Source organism: Mobula hypostoma, chromosome 7, assembly GCF_963921235.1.
Source record: "Mobula hypostoma chromosome 7, sMobHyp1.1, whole genome shotgun sequence".
Lineage (NCBI taxonomy): Eukaryota > Metazoa > Chordata > Chondrichthyes > Myliobatiformes > Myliobatidae > Mobula > Mobula hypostoma.
The window spans coordinates 12,887,473-12,902,801 of NC_086103.1; the positions used below are offsets into that span (position 1 = coordinate 12,887,473).

Consider the following 15,329-nt stretch of genomic DNA (forward strand, 5'->3'; position numbering starts at 1 on the left):
TCTGGGACTGAAAGGCTTGCCATATGAAGAGCGTTTGATGGCTCTGGGTCTGTATTCACAGGAATTCAGAAGAATGAAGGCTGCCCTCACTGAAACCTATCAAGTGGTGAAAGGGCTTGATAGAGTGGATGTGGAGAGGATGTTTCCTATGGTGGGAGAGTTGAAACCAGAGGCCACAGCTTCAGAATAGAGGGACAACCTTTCAGAATGGAGATGTGGGGGAATTTCTTTAGCCAGAGAATGGTGAATCTGGTGGCTGTGGAGGCCAAGGTACACTTAAGGCAGAGACTGATAGATTTTGATTAGTCAGGGCATGAAGGGCCATGGGGAGAAGGCAGGAGACTGGGGCTGATAGGAAAATGGATCAGCCATGATGATGTGGCAAAGCAGAGTTGATGGGCCAAATGGCCTAATTCTGCTCCTCTATTTTATTATGTTATGGCATGGTAACATATCAGTTAGCAGAACACTAACACAGCACCAGAATTCAACCATCAGACTCTTAAACCAGTGAGGATAACTTCACTCCATCTCACTTGCCCACCATTGAGGTGTTTCCAAAACCTATGGACTCACTTTCAAGGACTCTTCATTTGATGTTCTGGATACTTATTGCTCATTTATTTATTGTTATTACTTTTTCTTTCCTTTAGTATTTGCAGAGTTTGCAGTCTGTTGCACATTGGTTGTTGTCTGTCCTGTTGGTGCAGTCTTCCATTGACTATTATGGTTCTTGAATTTACTGTGAGTGCCCACAGAAAAATACATCTCAGAGTTGGAAATGGTGACATATATGTACTTTGATAATAAATTTACTTTGAACTTTGAGGAGAAAAGGGTATTGTATGAGGTAAAGGAGGCATTATGGACAGTGTCTATTTGATCTAATACAGTCCACCTCCGTGTTACAGAGCAGTTCCAGGTATCACTGTTAAGGAGGAGGCTGTCACATCTGGAATTTCCAGTTGGCGGATGATTTCACTCCATGCCGCTCAGTCCTGACACTTGTCCACAACATCCCTAGTCTTGTCCAGCTTGGTCCAATCCTTGATGTTACCCAGCCATGTTGTTCTTTGCCTTCCTCTTCCTTTCTTTCCCCTCACCTTTCCATATAGCAAGTCCGACAAGATGTTATCTCTCTGCGTAATGTGTCCACAATAAGCAACTTTTAACTTCATAATCTTCTCCAGCAATATCCGTGGTCTATCAGCTTCAGACAAAACCCTCTCATTTGAAACTTTCTCTACCCAACTGATCTTCAACATTCGTCGATAGCACCACATTTCAAAATCATTAATCCGTTTCATGACATCCTTCTTCAGGGTCCATGTTTCTGATCCATACCTCAGCACTGACCATACGTAACACTCGAGGAGGTGGATTCTACTTTGGATGTCTACTTCCCGATTGCATAGTAGATCTTTTAGCTTCACGAAGCTGCCACAGAAGGAAAAGGAAAAAGCGGGGACGACTTTTTCCAGAAGCCAGGGCATCAAGGAGAGACACCCATGGCCTGAGGCCAAGTACGGGCGGGTCCTCCGCAGCCTCGGCGCCGCACTTCTGCCTCGCCCATAGCACGGTGGCCGCCATGGCCAGGGAGGCCCAAGGTCCCTGGGTGCACCAGCGGGTCCGGTTCACTAAGGAGCGTGTCATCCAGTGCTTCGGGCAGCACCATTACAACCAGCAGCCGTTCGCCAGCTTGTGACCGGCTCAGCTGCTGCCAGCGCCATGACAACCAAGCAGGCCTGGGGGCAGCTCAGGAGCAAAATAGTTCCACACTTGCAAACGAAGCTAAGGTTTGCAGTTTTCAAATCAGAATTTTGATTGAATTAGTGGAATTTTAACACAATTTACAAAAATGTCATTCAATTCCTCATTAATTTGCAGTCATTTTAATTTTTTGTATTTGTGTCAAGGAGGAGGTACAGGAGCCTGAAGACCCACACTCAACTCAACAATTCAGCAACCCTCCCTTCACCATCGGACTTCAAAGTCAAAGTAAATTTGTCATCAAAATACATATCCACTATATCTCACACATCTCACTATACATGACCTTGAAATCCCTTTTTTTTGCAGGCATTTACAGGAGAAAATAAAAACAAGCAATAGAATTTCTGAAGAACTGGACATTAAGGCTAGCAAACAGCCAATGTGCAAAAGAGGACAGATTGTGCAGCCAAGTAAATAAATGATACTGAGGACGTGCATCGTAGAGTCTTTGAAAGTGAATCCATATGTCATGGAAACATCTGCATTCACAAAAAGCAGGTTTTCCCGGAGGCCAATCATTTTAATTCCAATCCCCATTCCCATTCCAACATATTAGCCTATGGCTTCCCCTACTGTCACGATGAGGGCACTTTCAAGTTGGGGGAGCAGCACCCCAACTTCTATCCTGGTAGCCTCCAACATGATGGCATGAACATTAATTTCTCCAACTGCCAGTACTTTTCACCTTCCCCTTTCCCTCTTCTTTAATTCCCCGCTCTGGCCTCTTACCTCTTCCCCTCACCTGCCTATCTCCTCCCTCAGGTGCACCTCCTCCTCCCCTTTCTCCTATGATCTACTCTCGTCTCCTATCAGATTCCTTCTTCTCCAGCCCTTTACCTTTTCCACCTTTCACCTCCCAGCTTCTCACTTCATGGCCCCTCCCCACCTACCTGGCTTCACCTATCACCTTCCAGCTTGTCTTCCTTTCCCTCCTCCCACACCTTATTTCTCACCGGCGGTCTTAAAGCTCCAAGCTAAAGTTAATGCTGAAGCATTGAGATGATGTTGTGGTGCTATTAAACCATCCCCAGTTTTGGTAGAAATGGGTGGAGTACCTTTACCTCTACACAGGTTACAGTTAGCACTGGTTTATTGGGTTAACGTAAGAGGGCATAAAGTTGGTCATCCAATATCACAACATCAGTAGTGTTGGAAGCACTGTATTTGTAGGGCCTTCAGTTCTGGGTGGGTGGGAAACCAAGGGGCACAAAATCTTGAGATATTTTGATTTGGAATATGATCCCGCTGTACCCCCTTTATGTCATAATTCCATGGCTTTTCCCTTTGCCTGTGGTTGATTTGGACCTTCAAGAAAAGATCAAGGTGAAGAAAGGTTGTATATCAGTGGCGCAGTATTCGTGTCTGAGATGGCATTTATAGTTTTAGCCTTGGGCTGGGTCAGAGAAGTATTACACACAAAATACCGGAGGAACTCGGCAGGGTTGAGCAGCATCAATGGAGTGTAGTACTTGGGCTGCTTGCAGGGATACGTGCCGGGAGAGAGATTAGTGGAGGTTGACGAACGGACAAGGGAATTGTGGAGGGTGTGATCCCTCTGGAAAGTGGGGAGGGGGAGGGGGAGGAAGGTGTGTTTACTGGTAGGATCCCTTTAGGATGCCAGAAGCTGCAGGGTGGTGGCAGGTAAGGACAAAAGGAACTCTGTCACTGTTATGGTGGCGGGAAGCTGGGGTGAGTCTGGATGTTTGGGAAATGGACAAAAGGAACTCTGTCACTGTTATGGTGGCGGGAAGCTGGGGTGAGTCTGGATGTTTGGGAAATGGACAAAAGGAACTCTGTCACTGTTACGGTGGCGGGAAGATGGGGTGAGTCTGGATGTTTGGGAAATGGAAGAGATGTGGCTCAGGGCAGCATCTATAGTGGAGGAAGGGAAACCCTGTTCTTTGAAGAAGGAGAAGATCTCTGATGTCCTGGAACTGCGTACCAGGAGATGAAGGAATGGAGAAAAGGGAATAACATTTTTACAGAGACAGGGTGGGAAGAGTCAAGGTAACTGTGGAAATTGGTAGGTTTAGGAAATAGGTTGACAGTTTGTCTCCAGAGATGGAAACAGAGAGAATGAGAAAGGGGAGGGAGGTTTCAGTGATGAACCAAGTGTATTTAAGGGCAGAGTGGAAGCTGGAGGCAAAGTTGATGAAATTGATGAGCTCAGCATGGGTGCATGAAGCAGTCGTCAGTGTATCAGAGAAAGAGTTGGGGAGCATTACCAGGGAAGGCTTGGAACATGTACTGTTCTGCATAGTCAACGCAGAACCATGTGGGCGCCTACGGCTACCCCTCGAGTCTGAAGAAAGTGGGAGGAGCTGAAGGAAAAATATTTGAGGGTGAGGACTAGTTCTGTCAGATGGAGGAGGGTGTTGGTGGAGTGGAATTGGTTGGATCTTTTATTGAGAAAGAAGTGGAGAGCTTTAAGGCCATCTTGATGGGGGATAGAAGTGTATGGGGACTGGACATCCACGGTGAGAATGAGGTGGTCAGGGACAGGGAATTGGAAGTTACTGAGGCAATCGAGAGCCTGAGATGTGTCGCCAATGTAGCTGGGAAGGGACTGGACAAAGGGGGAAAGAATGGAATGAAAGCATTTCCTGTGAATTAGAGTAAGGCGTTCAAAGGGGTAAAGTTCAGAATTTGTGCTTTCGAATGGCCTTGACCACTTTTGTCTGGCCCACAGCCCAATCGAGATACACTGCCCCACTTTGTGTACCTCCTGGCAGATAGTCAGGTTTTGCCTGAGCCATAATGACATCATAACTTTCCCCTTCATTGACTGCAGCAATTGAGGTTGGACTTAACCTGTAGACAATTGAACTTGGTCGTTAATCCCTAACGAAAATGGCAGAAATTGATCAAAAGGAGAAGGAGTTTAGACAGTATAGTCTGGCGTACAGTATCTGAAAATGGATTTATATTAGCACCAAGCAACCAGCTGCGGCCAATGTGTCAGTTCTGAGAAAAAGTTTTTCAAATGAGGCATTTAATCCATCCGGGCTCCTTGGACACTTGAAGAGAATGCACTGTGATAAAACAAACAAGAAATCTGGCTTATTTTCAGTCACTTTGTGAAAACTTTAAGAAACAGGAAACACTTCAAAACATGTTTGCCAACTCTTCACAACAAAACAGTGATGGTTCGCACACTTCACACAACATTTCATTGCTCATTGCTAAATCTGGGGATCCCCATTTAATGGAAGAAGAACTGATTCTGCTAGCAGGAAAGGAGGTTCTGAGAACAGTTTTGCGTAAGTCACCAGATCAAATAATTAAAGCAATTCTACTCAATGACAACTCTGTTCAAAGATGAATCGATAAAATGTCTGAGAATGTGGAAGACACATTGTGCAACATACTTAGGACAACGGAATTTCCTGTGTTGTAGGATGCCAGGTAATTAATCTTTTCTTCTTGGTTATGTTTGCTTCATAACAGATAGAAGTATGGTTCAAGAGTTGTTATTTGTCAGGGGACTAGAAACTGATGCGAAGGGGGAGTCAATATCTTGGGTTGCAGAGCAATTTTACAAAGAGAAAGACATGTCACTCACCAACATTCTCCACTTGTCACATCAAGTCACGTCACATCGCTTTTTATTGTCATTTCGACCATAACTGCTGGTACAGTACACAGTAAAAACGAGACATTTTTCAGGACCATGGTGCTACATGAAACAATACCAAAACTACACTGAACTACGTAAAACAACACAAAAACTACACTAGACTACAGACTTACCCAGGACTGCATAAAGTGCACAAAACAGTGCAGGCATTACAACAAATAATAAACAAGACAATAGGCACAGTAGCGGGTAGTAGGTTGGTGTCAGTCCAGGCTCTGGGTATTGAGGAGTCTGACGTCTTGGAGGAAGAAACTATTACATAGTCTGGTCGTGAGAGCCTGAATGTTTCGGTGCCTTTTGCCAGATGGCAGGAGGGAGAAGAGTTTGTACGAGGGGTGCGTGGGATCCTTCATAATGCTGTTTGCTTTGCGGATGCAGCGTGTGGTGTAAATGTCTGTAATGGTGGGAAGGGAGACCCCAGTGATGATCTCAGCTGACCTCACTATCCGCTGCAGGGTCTTGTGTAACAGATGAGGCACCGTCAATGACAGGACACCACTTTCTTAAAAATAGCTACACATAACATATTTGTAATTCGCAGACATCTTGTTACAAAACCACCCCCAAGTGATCGGATGCACAAATCATTAAATACTGTTATCACAGTGGTAAAGAAAATCAAGTCCCATGCTTCATTTCTTGACAATCCTGAGAGCTTTGTATTTGGAATGATGAACAGTTTGAAGGCTTCCTGTAGCACACAGCTCTCAAAAGGAAACTGCCTGAGACACTTTTAATGCACGTTTTGAAACAGTGATAACATTCTTTCAAGAGTTGAATGCTTCATTCAGTAATCGACACAAGAATATTAGGCATAGCATTGCTTATTTGTCAGAATTATTTGCGAAGTTTCATAAAATCACTCTTCAATTGCAAGAAAATGATGTGAACCTTATCAAAGTCAAGTCAGTTGTCTCCACATTTTTGTATTTATTATTTATTTAGCAATACAATGCAGAGTAGGCCTTCCAGCCTTTCGAGCCACACTGCCCAGCAATCCCTGACAACCCCGACTTCACCCTAACCCAATCACGGGTCAGTTTACAATGACCCATTAACCCACCCAGTTGGTCTTTGGGCTGTGGGAGGAAACCAGAGCATCTGGGGAAAACTCTTGCATTCCGTGGGGAGGACGTACAGAAACTCCTTACGGAGGTCGCCAGGATTGAACTCTGAACTGGAATAGCATTGCGCTAATCACTGCGCTACCACGGCACCCATGGTAGCGTCCAAGTTAACCCTACTTAAATGTGACATTGGCCGTCGCAACCTTTCCCAATTTCTGAGCCTCTCTGAGTTGGAAGAGAAGGAAAGAATTCCAGCTGGTGATCTTCAAGTTCACTGTGTCTACCGGGGTGAGCTGTGTCGGAGTGAAAAAGCAATGAAGGAGAGGATAGTTGGACCACCAATGTACACTCTGAAATTATTGGTGAAATTTGTGTTTACTGTAATTAAAGAAACCATTTTATTTTGTAGTTGTAAATGTTGTTTTTAATTATTTGTCTTTGAAGTTGCGGTTCTTGTTTGCTTTCACTGTGCATCGCAAATCAAACTTCGTTGTTGTTTTTATGTAATGGCTGGAAAGGGAGAGGGGGGCCGGGGACGTGGTCTGGGAGCCAAGGGCAGTCATCCAAAAAAGTTTTGGAAGCACTGCTCTAGGGTTTCAGCATCTGCAGAACATCTTCTGTTTGTGGAATCGGTGAGTGAGGTTGCCCACGCCGGTTGAAGACCCGGATGGCTGTAGGGTAGCCTGGTGGTTTGGGTCCTGGGCAGCCCATGAACCCAAAAACACTTCCCCTTTGCTCCTTTTTAAAGCATTATTTTGCAGTTTACAATAACGTTATGTCTTTGCGCTGTACAGCGGCCGCAAAACAGATCTCATGCTATGTAAATCAGTGATAGGCAACACACATCAAAGTTGCTGGTGAACGCAGCAGGCCAGGCAGCATCTCTAGGAAGAGGTACAGTCGACGTTTCAGGCCGAGACCTTTCGTCAGGACTAACTGAAGGAAGAGTTAGTAAGAGATTTTAACTAACTCTTATTAAACTCTTAGAAATCTCTTACTAACTCTTCCTTCAGTTAGTCCTGACGAAGGGTCTCGGCCTGAAACGTTGACTGTACCTCTTCCTATAGATGCTGCCTGGCCTGCTGCGTTCGCCAGCAACTTTGATGTGTGTTGCTTGAATTCCCAGCATCTGCAGAATTCCTGTTGTTTGCGTTTTTTAAATTAGTGATAATCTAATTCATTCTGAGAAAACAATCGAATTCCCGTAATGAAAGCCCTTGCCAGAAATATTTGCTTCCTTCTCATTTTTGCGGTTCTTTCTCTCTGACTAAAATTCTGCAAGAACAAATTTTTTAACTCAGTGGCTGAACGTCACGGCGCTGAGCTGCTCTGCAGCTTCGCGTTTTGCAGATTATTATTGGCTTGTTATTGTCTGCACGATTTGTTCCTTCTTTTTTGCAAATTGGATGTTTGTGGTGTGTGTTTTTTTGTGAATTCTATTGTGGTTCTTTGTTTTGTGGCGGCCTGCCAGGAGACGAATGTCAAGGTTGTGAGTAGTATACATACATTGGCAATGAATGTACTTTTGAATGTTGGCGTTTATATACGGATTCTGTAAGGCCAGATTTCCATCCCTCAAACTGTTGTATTGGACAATAAACTGAAAGAGAACACAGTGAAGTATCATTAGTTTCATACACTACACATTTATTTAGTATATATTAGGTTAACAGTGTTGGTGTTTGTGCTGTGGTTAACATCTTGGCTGGTTTGCACTGCAGAAACCAGTTGTGTTCAGTACAATTGCATTCAGTACTGTATGTCAGTCATGGGGAAGCAGGGGTTATCAGATGTATTTGGGGCACACACCGCCCTCTGTAAAACCTTCCCTTCACCTGTCGGATGTTCTTGCGGCTTCCGATTGTTAGATAGCCGATTGGGGGCGGTCTCAGAGTTCCGCGGACTCTGGGAGAGGCGGCCCTGTCCATCCTCGGGGCAGGCGGTTGAAACAGGGCCTGTTGGTGAACTGTGGAGTCTCAACGACATCGGGCTCCACTGGCGTCGCCATGGTCTCCGGGCCGTTCACCTCCAACAGCCTCCTGTAGGCGCCTGGACCACCAAACGGCGTGGCGGCTCTGGGGAAAGGGGAAGGAACACAAATTGGGACTGTTTAGTCATTGGTTGCCATTTCAGGAACAGACTCTTCGGTCCACAATGCTTGTACTAACCCACGATGCCAGTTTAAACCGATCCCATCTGCCTGCACATGGTCGATTTTCTGCTCATTCAAGTGGCTGTCTCTTAAACATTGTTATCCTACCACCACTCCGGCACCCACCACTAAAAAAAAATATACCTCCTAAATCATAAACACGAGGTTCTGCAGATACTGGAGATCCAGAGCAACACACACAAAATGCTGGATGAACTCAGCGGGTCAGACTGAAATAAATAAACAGTCGATGTTTCGGTCCGAGACCCTTCAACAGTTCTCCCTAAGTGAACAGTTCTGAAGGAGGGTTACGGCCCAAAATGATGACCGACCGTTTATTCCTTTCTAGATGTTGCCTGACCTGCTAAAATCATCCAGCACTTTGTGAGTGTTACTCCTTTAGACTCTTACCCCCCCCCCACCTATTTCCACCCTGCAGAAAAGACTCGACCTACCCTGTTTATTTATTTAGAGGTACAGCGTGGAACAGGCCCTTCTGTTGAGAACAACCCACCCACTTAACCCTAGCTTAGTCACGGGACAATTTACACTGACCAATTAACCTACCAACTGGTAGGTCTTTAGACTGTGGGAGGAAACCAGAGCACCCAGAGGAAATCCATGCACACACAGAACGGAACGTATAAACTTTCTTACCGAGGACACCAGTATTCGAACTCTTTGACGCCCGGCCTGTGATAGCTATTACACTTGCACGTTTGAAAACTGTGTATCAGGACAATTTACAATTTACAATGACCAATTAACTTACTAATCAGTATACCTTTAGACTGTGGGTGGAAACTGGAGCTCCCGGAGGAAACCCACGCAGTCACAGGGAGAACATACAAACTCCTTACAGACAGCACCAGAATTGAACGTTGAACTCAGACGCCCTGAGCTTTAAGAGTGTCATGCTAACTGTTAACGCTTCCACAGCATCACATTTATGCCTCTTGTGATTTTATATTTTGCTCGCAGTTTGCCCTCACCTTCTGACGCTCTGGAGGGCATCAGCCACGTTTTCCACCTTCAAGTGCCCCTTGTGTTATATATAAATGGTGTGGATGTGAATATGGATTGGCTAAGTTTGAAGGCAACACAAATAATAACTAATACTGGAGGACGTCCTTTTAAGACAGGGCGACCAATGGTTTTTTATGCATTGGACCAATGTCATTAAGCAGGGGTCCGTGGACTCCAGTTTGGGGGTCCCTGGTTAAGGTAGTTGGAGGAAAGTATAGGGGGATGTCAGAGGTAGGTTTTATTACACAGACAGTGGTGGGTGTGTGGAACACACGACGGGTGGTGTTGACAGTTGCTGACACACAGAGTCTCAGACCAGTACAGCATACAAACAGTCCTTTTGGCCCATCTAGACCATGCAAACTGCCTACTCCCATCATCCTGCATCTGGACCAGAACCCTCCATACTTCCCCCATCCGTGTACTTATCCAGGTTTCTCTTAAGTGTTGAAATCCGACCCCCTTACACCTCTGGCAGCTCGTTCACACTCACACTATCCTCCGAGTGAAGAAGTTTCCCCTTTCACCCTTAACCCATGACCTCTAGTTCTAGCCTCACCCAACCTCAGTGGAAAAAAGCCTGCTTGCAACCACCCTATCTATGCCCCTCTATCAAATCCCTCCTCTTTCTCCTATACCCCAAGGAATAAACTCCTAACCTATTCAGCCTTCCCATACTACTCAGGTCCTCAAGTCCTGGCAACATCCTAGTAAATTTTCTCTGCACTCTTTCAACCTTATTGACATCTTTCCTGTAGGTTTGGTGACCAGAACCGCACACAATACTCCAACATCTTATACAGCTTCGACATAACATTGAGGACATCGAAGAGACTCTTCAATAGGCATATGGATGATAGAAAAACGGAGGGACATTGATTGTGGTGTTGGTTTAAAGGTCTGCACTACATGGGTATATTTAAAGAGGAGATTGGCAGGTTCTTGATTAGTCAGGGTATCGAAGATTATGGGGAAAAGGCAGGAGAGTGGGTTTAAGAGGGAAAATGAATTTGCCATGATCGAATGGAAGAGCAGACTTGGTGGGCTCAATGGGCTAATTTTGGTCTCCCTTCTCTGGCAACCCCTTCCCTCTTCTCCTCACCTGCCCTTCACCTCTCTCTGGTTCCCCTCCTCCTTCCCTTTCTCCCATGGTCCACCCTCCTCCCATATTCACATTCTTTCTTCATCAGCCCATTACCTTTCCCACCTATCACCTGGCAGCTTTTTCACAACCGCTCGTCCACCCACCTGGCTTCACCTATCACTTCCTAACTTGTTCTCCTTCCCTTCCCCCTCCCTATTCTGGTTTCTTCCCTCTTCCTTTGTCGTCCTGATGAAGAGTCTGGGCTGATTGTTCATTTCAGTGGATGCTCCCTGACCTGCTGAGATCCTCCAGCATTTTGATTAACTCTGCTCCGATGCCTTGTTGTTAGGAGACTGGATGCCCACTTCGAGTTGTAAACTCTCTTTCCTAGCTTGGACCCAACGGTCAAGTGGCCCCGCTCTTTACAGGCTGGCACCTTCACCTCCAGCTTTCCCTCCCGGTCAGCCACCATTCTTGGAGCTACATTGCTGTTACTTCATCGCTGCAGGGTCTAAATCCCGGAACCTCGCCACCAGCACCAAGGGAGCACCTTCCCCAGAAGGACCACAGCAGTACAAGGTGGCGGCTCACCCCCCCCCCACCTTCGAGGGGAAACAGGTGTGGCCAGTAAAGGTAGACGAGTAAAACGACCCAAGAAACACACACAAAACGCTGGAGGAACTCAGACGGCCAGGCTGCGTCTGTGGAAAAGTGTAAACAGTCGACCTCTTGGGCTGAGCCCCTTCATCAGGATGGAGGAAAAACAAAAGATGAGAAGTCAGAGTAAGAAGCTGGGTGGAGGGCAGGAAGAAGTACAAGCTGGTAGGTGATAGGTGACATCAGGAGAGGGAAGGGGTAAAGAGCTGGGAAGTTGTTTCCCAGTGAAAGAGATACAGGGCTGGAGATTGGGGTATCTGAAGATCTTGGAAGAAAGGGAAGGTGGGGGAGAAGCACCAGAGGGAGGTGATGGGCAGGTAAGGAGATAAGGTGAGAGAGGGAAACAGGAATGCGGAATGGTGAAGGGGGTGGGCAAGTACCAGAGGTTTGAGAAATCGATTTTCATGCCATCAGGTTGGAGACTACCCAGACGGAATACAAGATGTTGCTCCTCCAACCTGAGTGTGGCCTCATCGCGGCAGTTGTAGGCCTTGAACTGACATGTCGGAACAGGAAGTAGAAAAATCCCAAATCCCTTTTTGCATGAAAATTAAAAAATAAAACCCTGCCGATGTGCTATAACGAGAAGGTGAACAAACTTGGGTTGTCTTCTCTGGAGCAGCCGAGGGTGAGGGGAGATCTAATAGAGGTTTTTAAAATTATGGGAGGCAGTGATTGAGTAGACGGTATCTTTTTCTTTAGGTTGAAATGTCTAATAACAGAGGGCATCCATTTAAGGTGAGGGGGGGTAATTTCAAAGGAGATGTGAGGGGTAAGTTGCGACTCTGCGGTTCACGTTCTACAGATTATTATTGGCTTGTTATTGTCTGTACGATTTGTTCCTTCTTTTTCGCACATTGGATGTTTGTGGTGTGTGTGTGTTTTTTTGTGAGTTTTATTGTTTTCTTTTGTTGTTTGTGTTCCAGAAACACAAGAGATGTTCAGATAGGCAGATGAATGTGAGGAAAATGGAAGGATATGGACATTGTCATGGGGTAGTGGAGGTATAATTTGTCCATCTGTGCTGATCACCCTATCCTTGACTAAGCTGTTCCACCATGTTCACGATCTGTTATGAGTCAACATGATGCTTTCAGATCAGGTCGTGCACAGTACGTACCTCCGCCCACCGCTCAGGTGTGTTTCTCGGCTACGGGAGCTAGCGACCCTTGTGCCTGTTCTATGTACTTGCTATGAGTACATATGATTTTTTTGTGTTCTCCCGCTGAGCAGCAGTGAACCATCTGACTGGCCTATCAGAGTCTCTTCGGGAACTAGTTGACTTGATCAGCATTTCTGTTCTGGCTATTGTTCACGATTGCACTTAATAAAAAAATTGTGTAGGCAGAGGGGATTAGTTTAGTTGGCCATTTGATTATTAATTTTAAACACAATAAATTAATCTCCATAGGTGCTGCCTGACCTGCTGAGTTCCTGCAGCAGTTAGTGTGATCAATAATTTAATTGGTTCAACACAATATTGTGTGCCGATGGGCCTGGTCCTGTACTGCACTGGTTTATTTTGGGCATCTGAGATAAAAACCAGAGTGCACTGGAAACACTCAGCATGTCAGGCAGTATCTGTGGAGGGAGAAACAGGCAGCATTTCAGGTCCAAACAATAAAGGGCTTAGGAGTTGGAATGTCAATTCTCTCATCACAGATGCTGATTGACCTGCTGAGTCTTTCCACTTCTTAAAAAATTCCTTCTCGAGCCTTTTGAAAAGTTGATTGGGATACAATTCTTGGAGTCATTAACAGAAACCCAGAGCAACACACACAAAATGCTGGAGGAACTCAGCAGGTCAGGCAGCTTCAATGGAAATGAATAAACAGTCAGCATTTCGGGCTGACACCCTTGGAAGAGGCGGGGAAAGACACCAGAATGAAAAAGGCGGGGGGAAGGTGAAAGGTGAAGTCAGGTCAGTTGGAGAAGAAGGAAACTGATAGGAATGGAGAGTGGTCCATGGGAGAAACGGAAGTAGGAGGAATACTGGCAAAGGGGGGAGGCAAGCAAGGAGAAGGGGCAAGAGGTCAGAGTGGGGAATTGAAGAGGGAAGGGCGAGGGGAAATTACCAGAAGGAGAAATCAATGTTCATGCCATCAGGTTGGATCTCTACCCAGACAGTGGCCTAATTGTGGCTAAAGAGAAGGCCGTGGACTAGCATGTCGGCTTAGGGTCTTCCATGGTCAGCTCAGTCTTTGTGTTACCTCCTCTTGAGGACAGCGAGACTGCCCATAAAGGATTATTATTGGGCTAGCAACACTCTATTTCTGCACTCTGAGACCAGTTTAGATCATATGTTCACTACGGTCCAAAGCAGTGAAATCACTCGGACCAGAATACACCGGTTAGATCTCCAACGTGTACAGACAGAGCGTGTGGTTAATGAATTACCTCGGGATAAAATGTTCTAATGTGACCAGAAACTTGGGCACACAAGTTACTTGAACCGACCACGTGATAGGTGATCTGGTAGTGTTATGGCAGGGACTCCCTGGTTGTCCAGGACCCATCATGCCTTCAATTCAGAATTGGCATGCCCACAGGAGGCAGTGGGTGGTTGTAAATGGAGAGTGTGCTATCTCTGGTTGGCAACCAGAGATTTTACACAGGGAGCTGTTCTGGGGAAGGTCCTGGATGAGGAAGTGGATGTGATTGAACACCATCTGCCACTTCTCATACAAAGATAGCAGGTATCTCCTCTGCACCCCTCGAAAGCTTCCATATCTTTCCTATAATGAGGCGACTGGAACCGAACACAATATTCCAAGTATGGTCTAATCAGAGTTTTATAGAGCTGCAATATTACCTCACGGCTTTCAGCCCTGTCCTGGACTAAAGCCCGCTATACCCCTCCTATCCAAACTTCTAGAACGTGGAACATAGAACAGTATTGCACAGTACAGGCCCTTCGGCCCACAATGATGTGCCAAACTTACTCCCCCTTCCCTCCTACGCAGACCTCCATTTTTCTATCATCCATGTGCCCATACAAGAGACCCTTAAATGTCCCTAACGTATCTGCTTCTACCATCACCCCTGGCAGCGTGTTCCACACACCCACCACGCTATGTAAAAAAAAATTACCTCTGACATCCCTCCTATACAGTAAGTGTGATGTGATTCACTTTGACAGCAGAGTTCGGGGTTAATGCAGGATCTGCCTCTGACACAACCCTGGCAGCTTGTTCCCAACAGCCACCACTCTGTGTATAAAAAAACCACCTTTGAGATACCCCCTATACTTTCTTCCATTTCCCTTAAAATTACTGTGTGCCCCTCATGTTGGCCATTTGCACCCTGGCTGTCGACTCGATCTTTGCCTCTCATCATCTTGTACACCTCTGTCAAATCACCTCTCATCCTCCTTCGCTCCAAAGAGAAACCCTATCTCGCTCAACCTATCCTCATAAGACACACTCTCTAATCCAGGCAGCATCTTGGTAAATCTCCTCTGCACCCTCTCGAAAGCTTCCACATCCTTCCTATAATGAGGCAACTAGAACGGAACACAATATTCCAAGTGTGGTGTAACAAGAGTTTTATAAAGCTGCAACATTACCTCACGGCTCTTAAACTCAATCTCGACTAGTGAGGCAACCCCATGGACCGACGTACAATGGAAAATCTTCTGACAGTTCAGGTATTTTTCTATGTCTAGTGATTAGGCCTCCACCACCCTTCTGGGCAGAGAATACCAGAGATTCATCACCTCTGACAGAAGGAATTTCTACACCCTCAGTTTTAAGTGACAGGCCTCATATTTGGTAGCTGTGTCCCCTTGTTTGTTATTCTCCCACCAGTGGGAGCATCTCAACATCTGACAAAACATATTGATGAAGGTAGAGCAGTGGATGTGGTGTATTTGGACTTCAGTCAGCTGTTTGACAAGGTTCCTCATGGTAGGCTCATTCAGGAAGTCAGGAGGCA

General features: G+C 45.8%; 1 protein-coding gene across 1 annotated transcript in view; it reads right to left on the reverse strand.

The window, feature by feature from the left end:
• Positions 1–8,121: 8,121 nt before the first annotated feature.
• The window catches only part of LOC134348843 (myozenin-2), a 45,305-nt gene continuing 38,097 nt past the window's right edge, over positions 8,122–15,329 (reverse strand). The window contains exon 6 of the mRNA XM_063052622.1: positions 8,122–8,552. Within this exon, the coding sequence (XP_062908692.1) occupies positions 8,366–8,552 (187 nt within the window). The 3' untranslated portion in view covers positions 8,122–8,365. The remainder of the gene's footprint in view (positions 8,553–15,329) is intronic.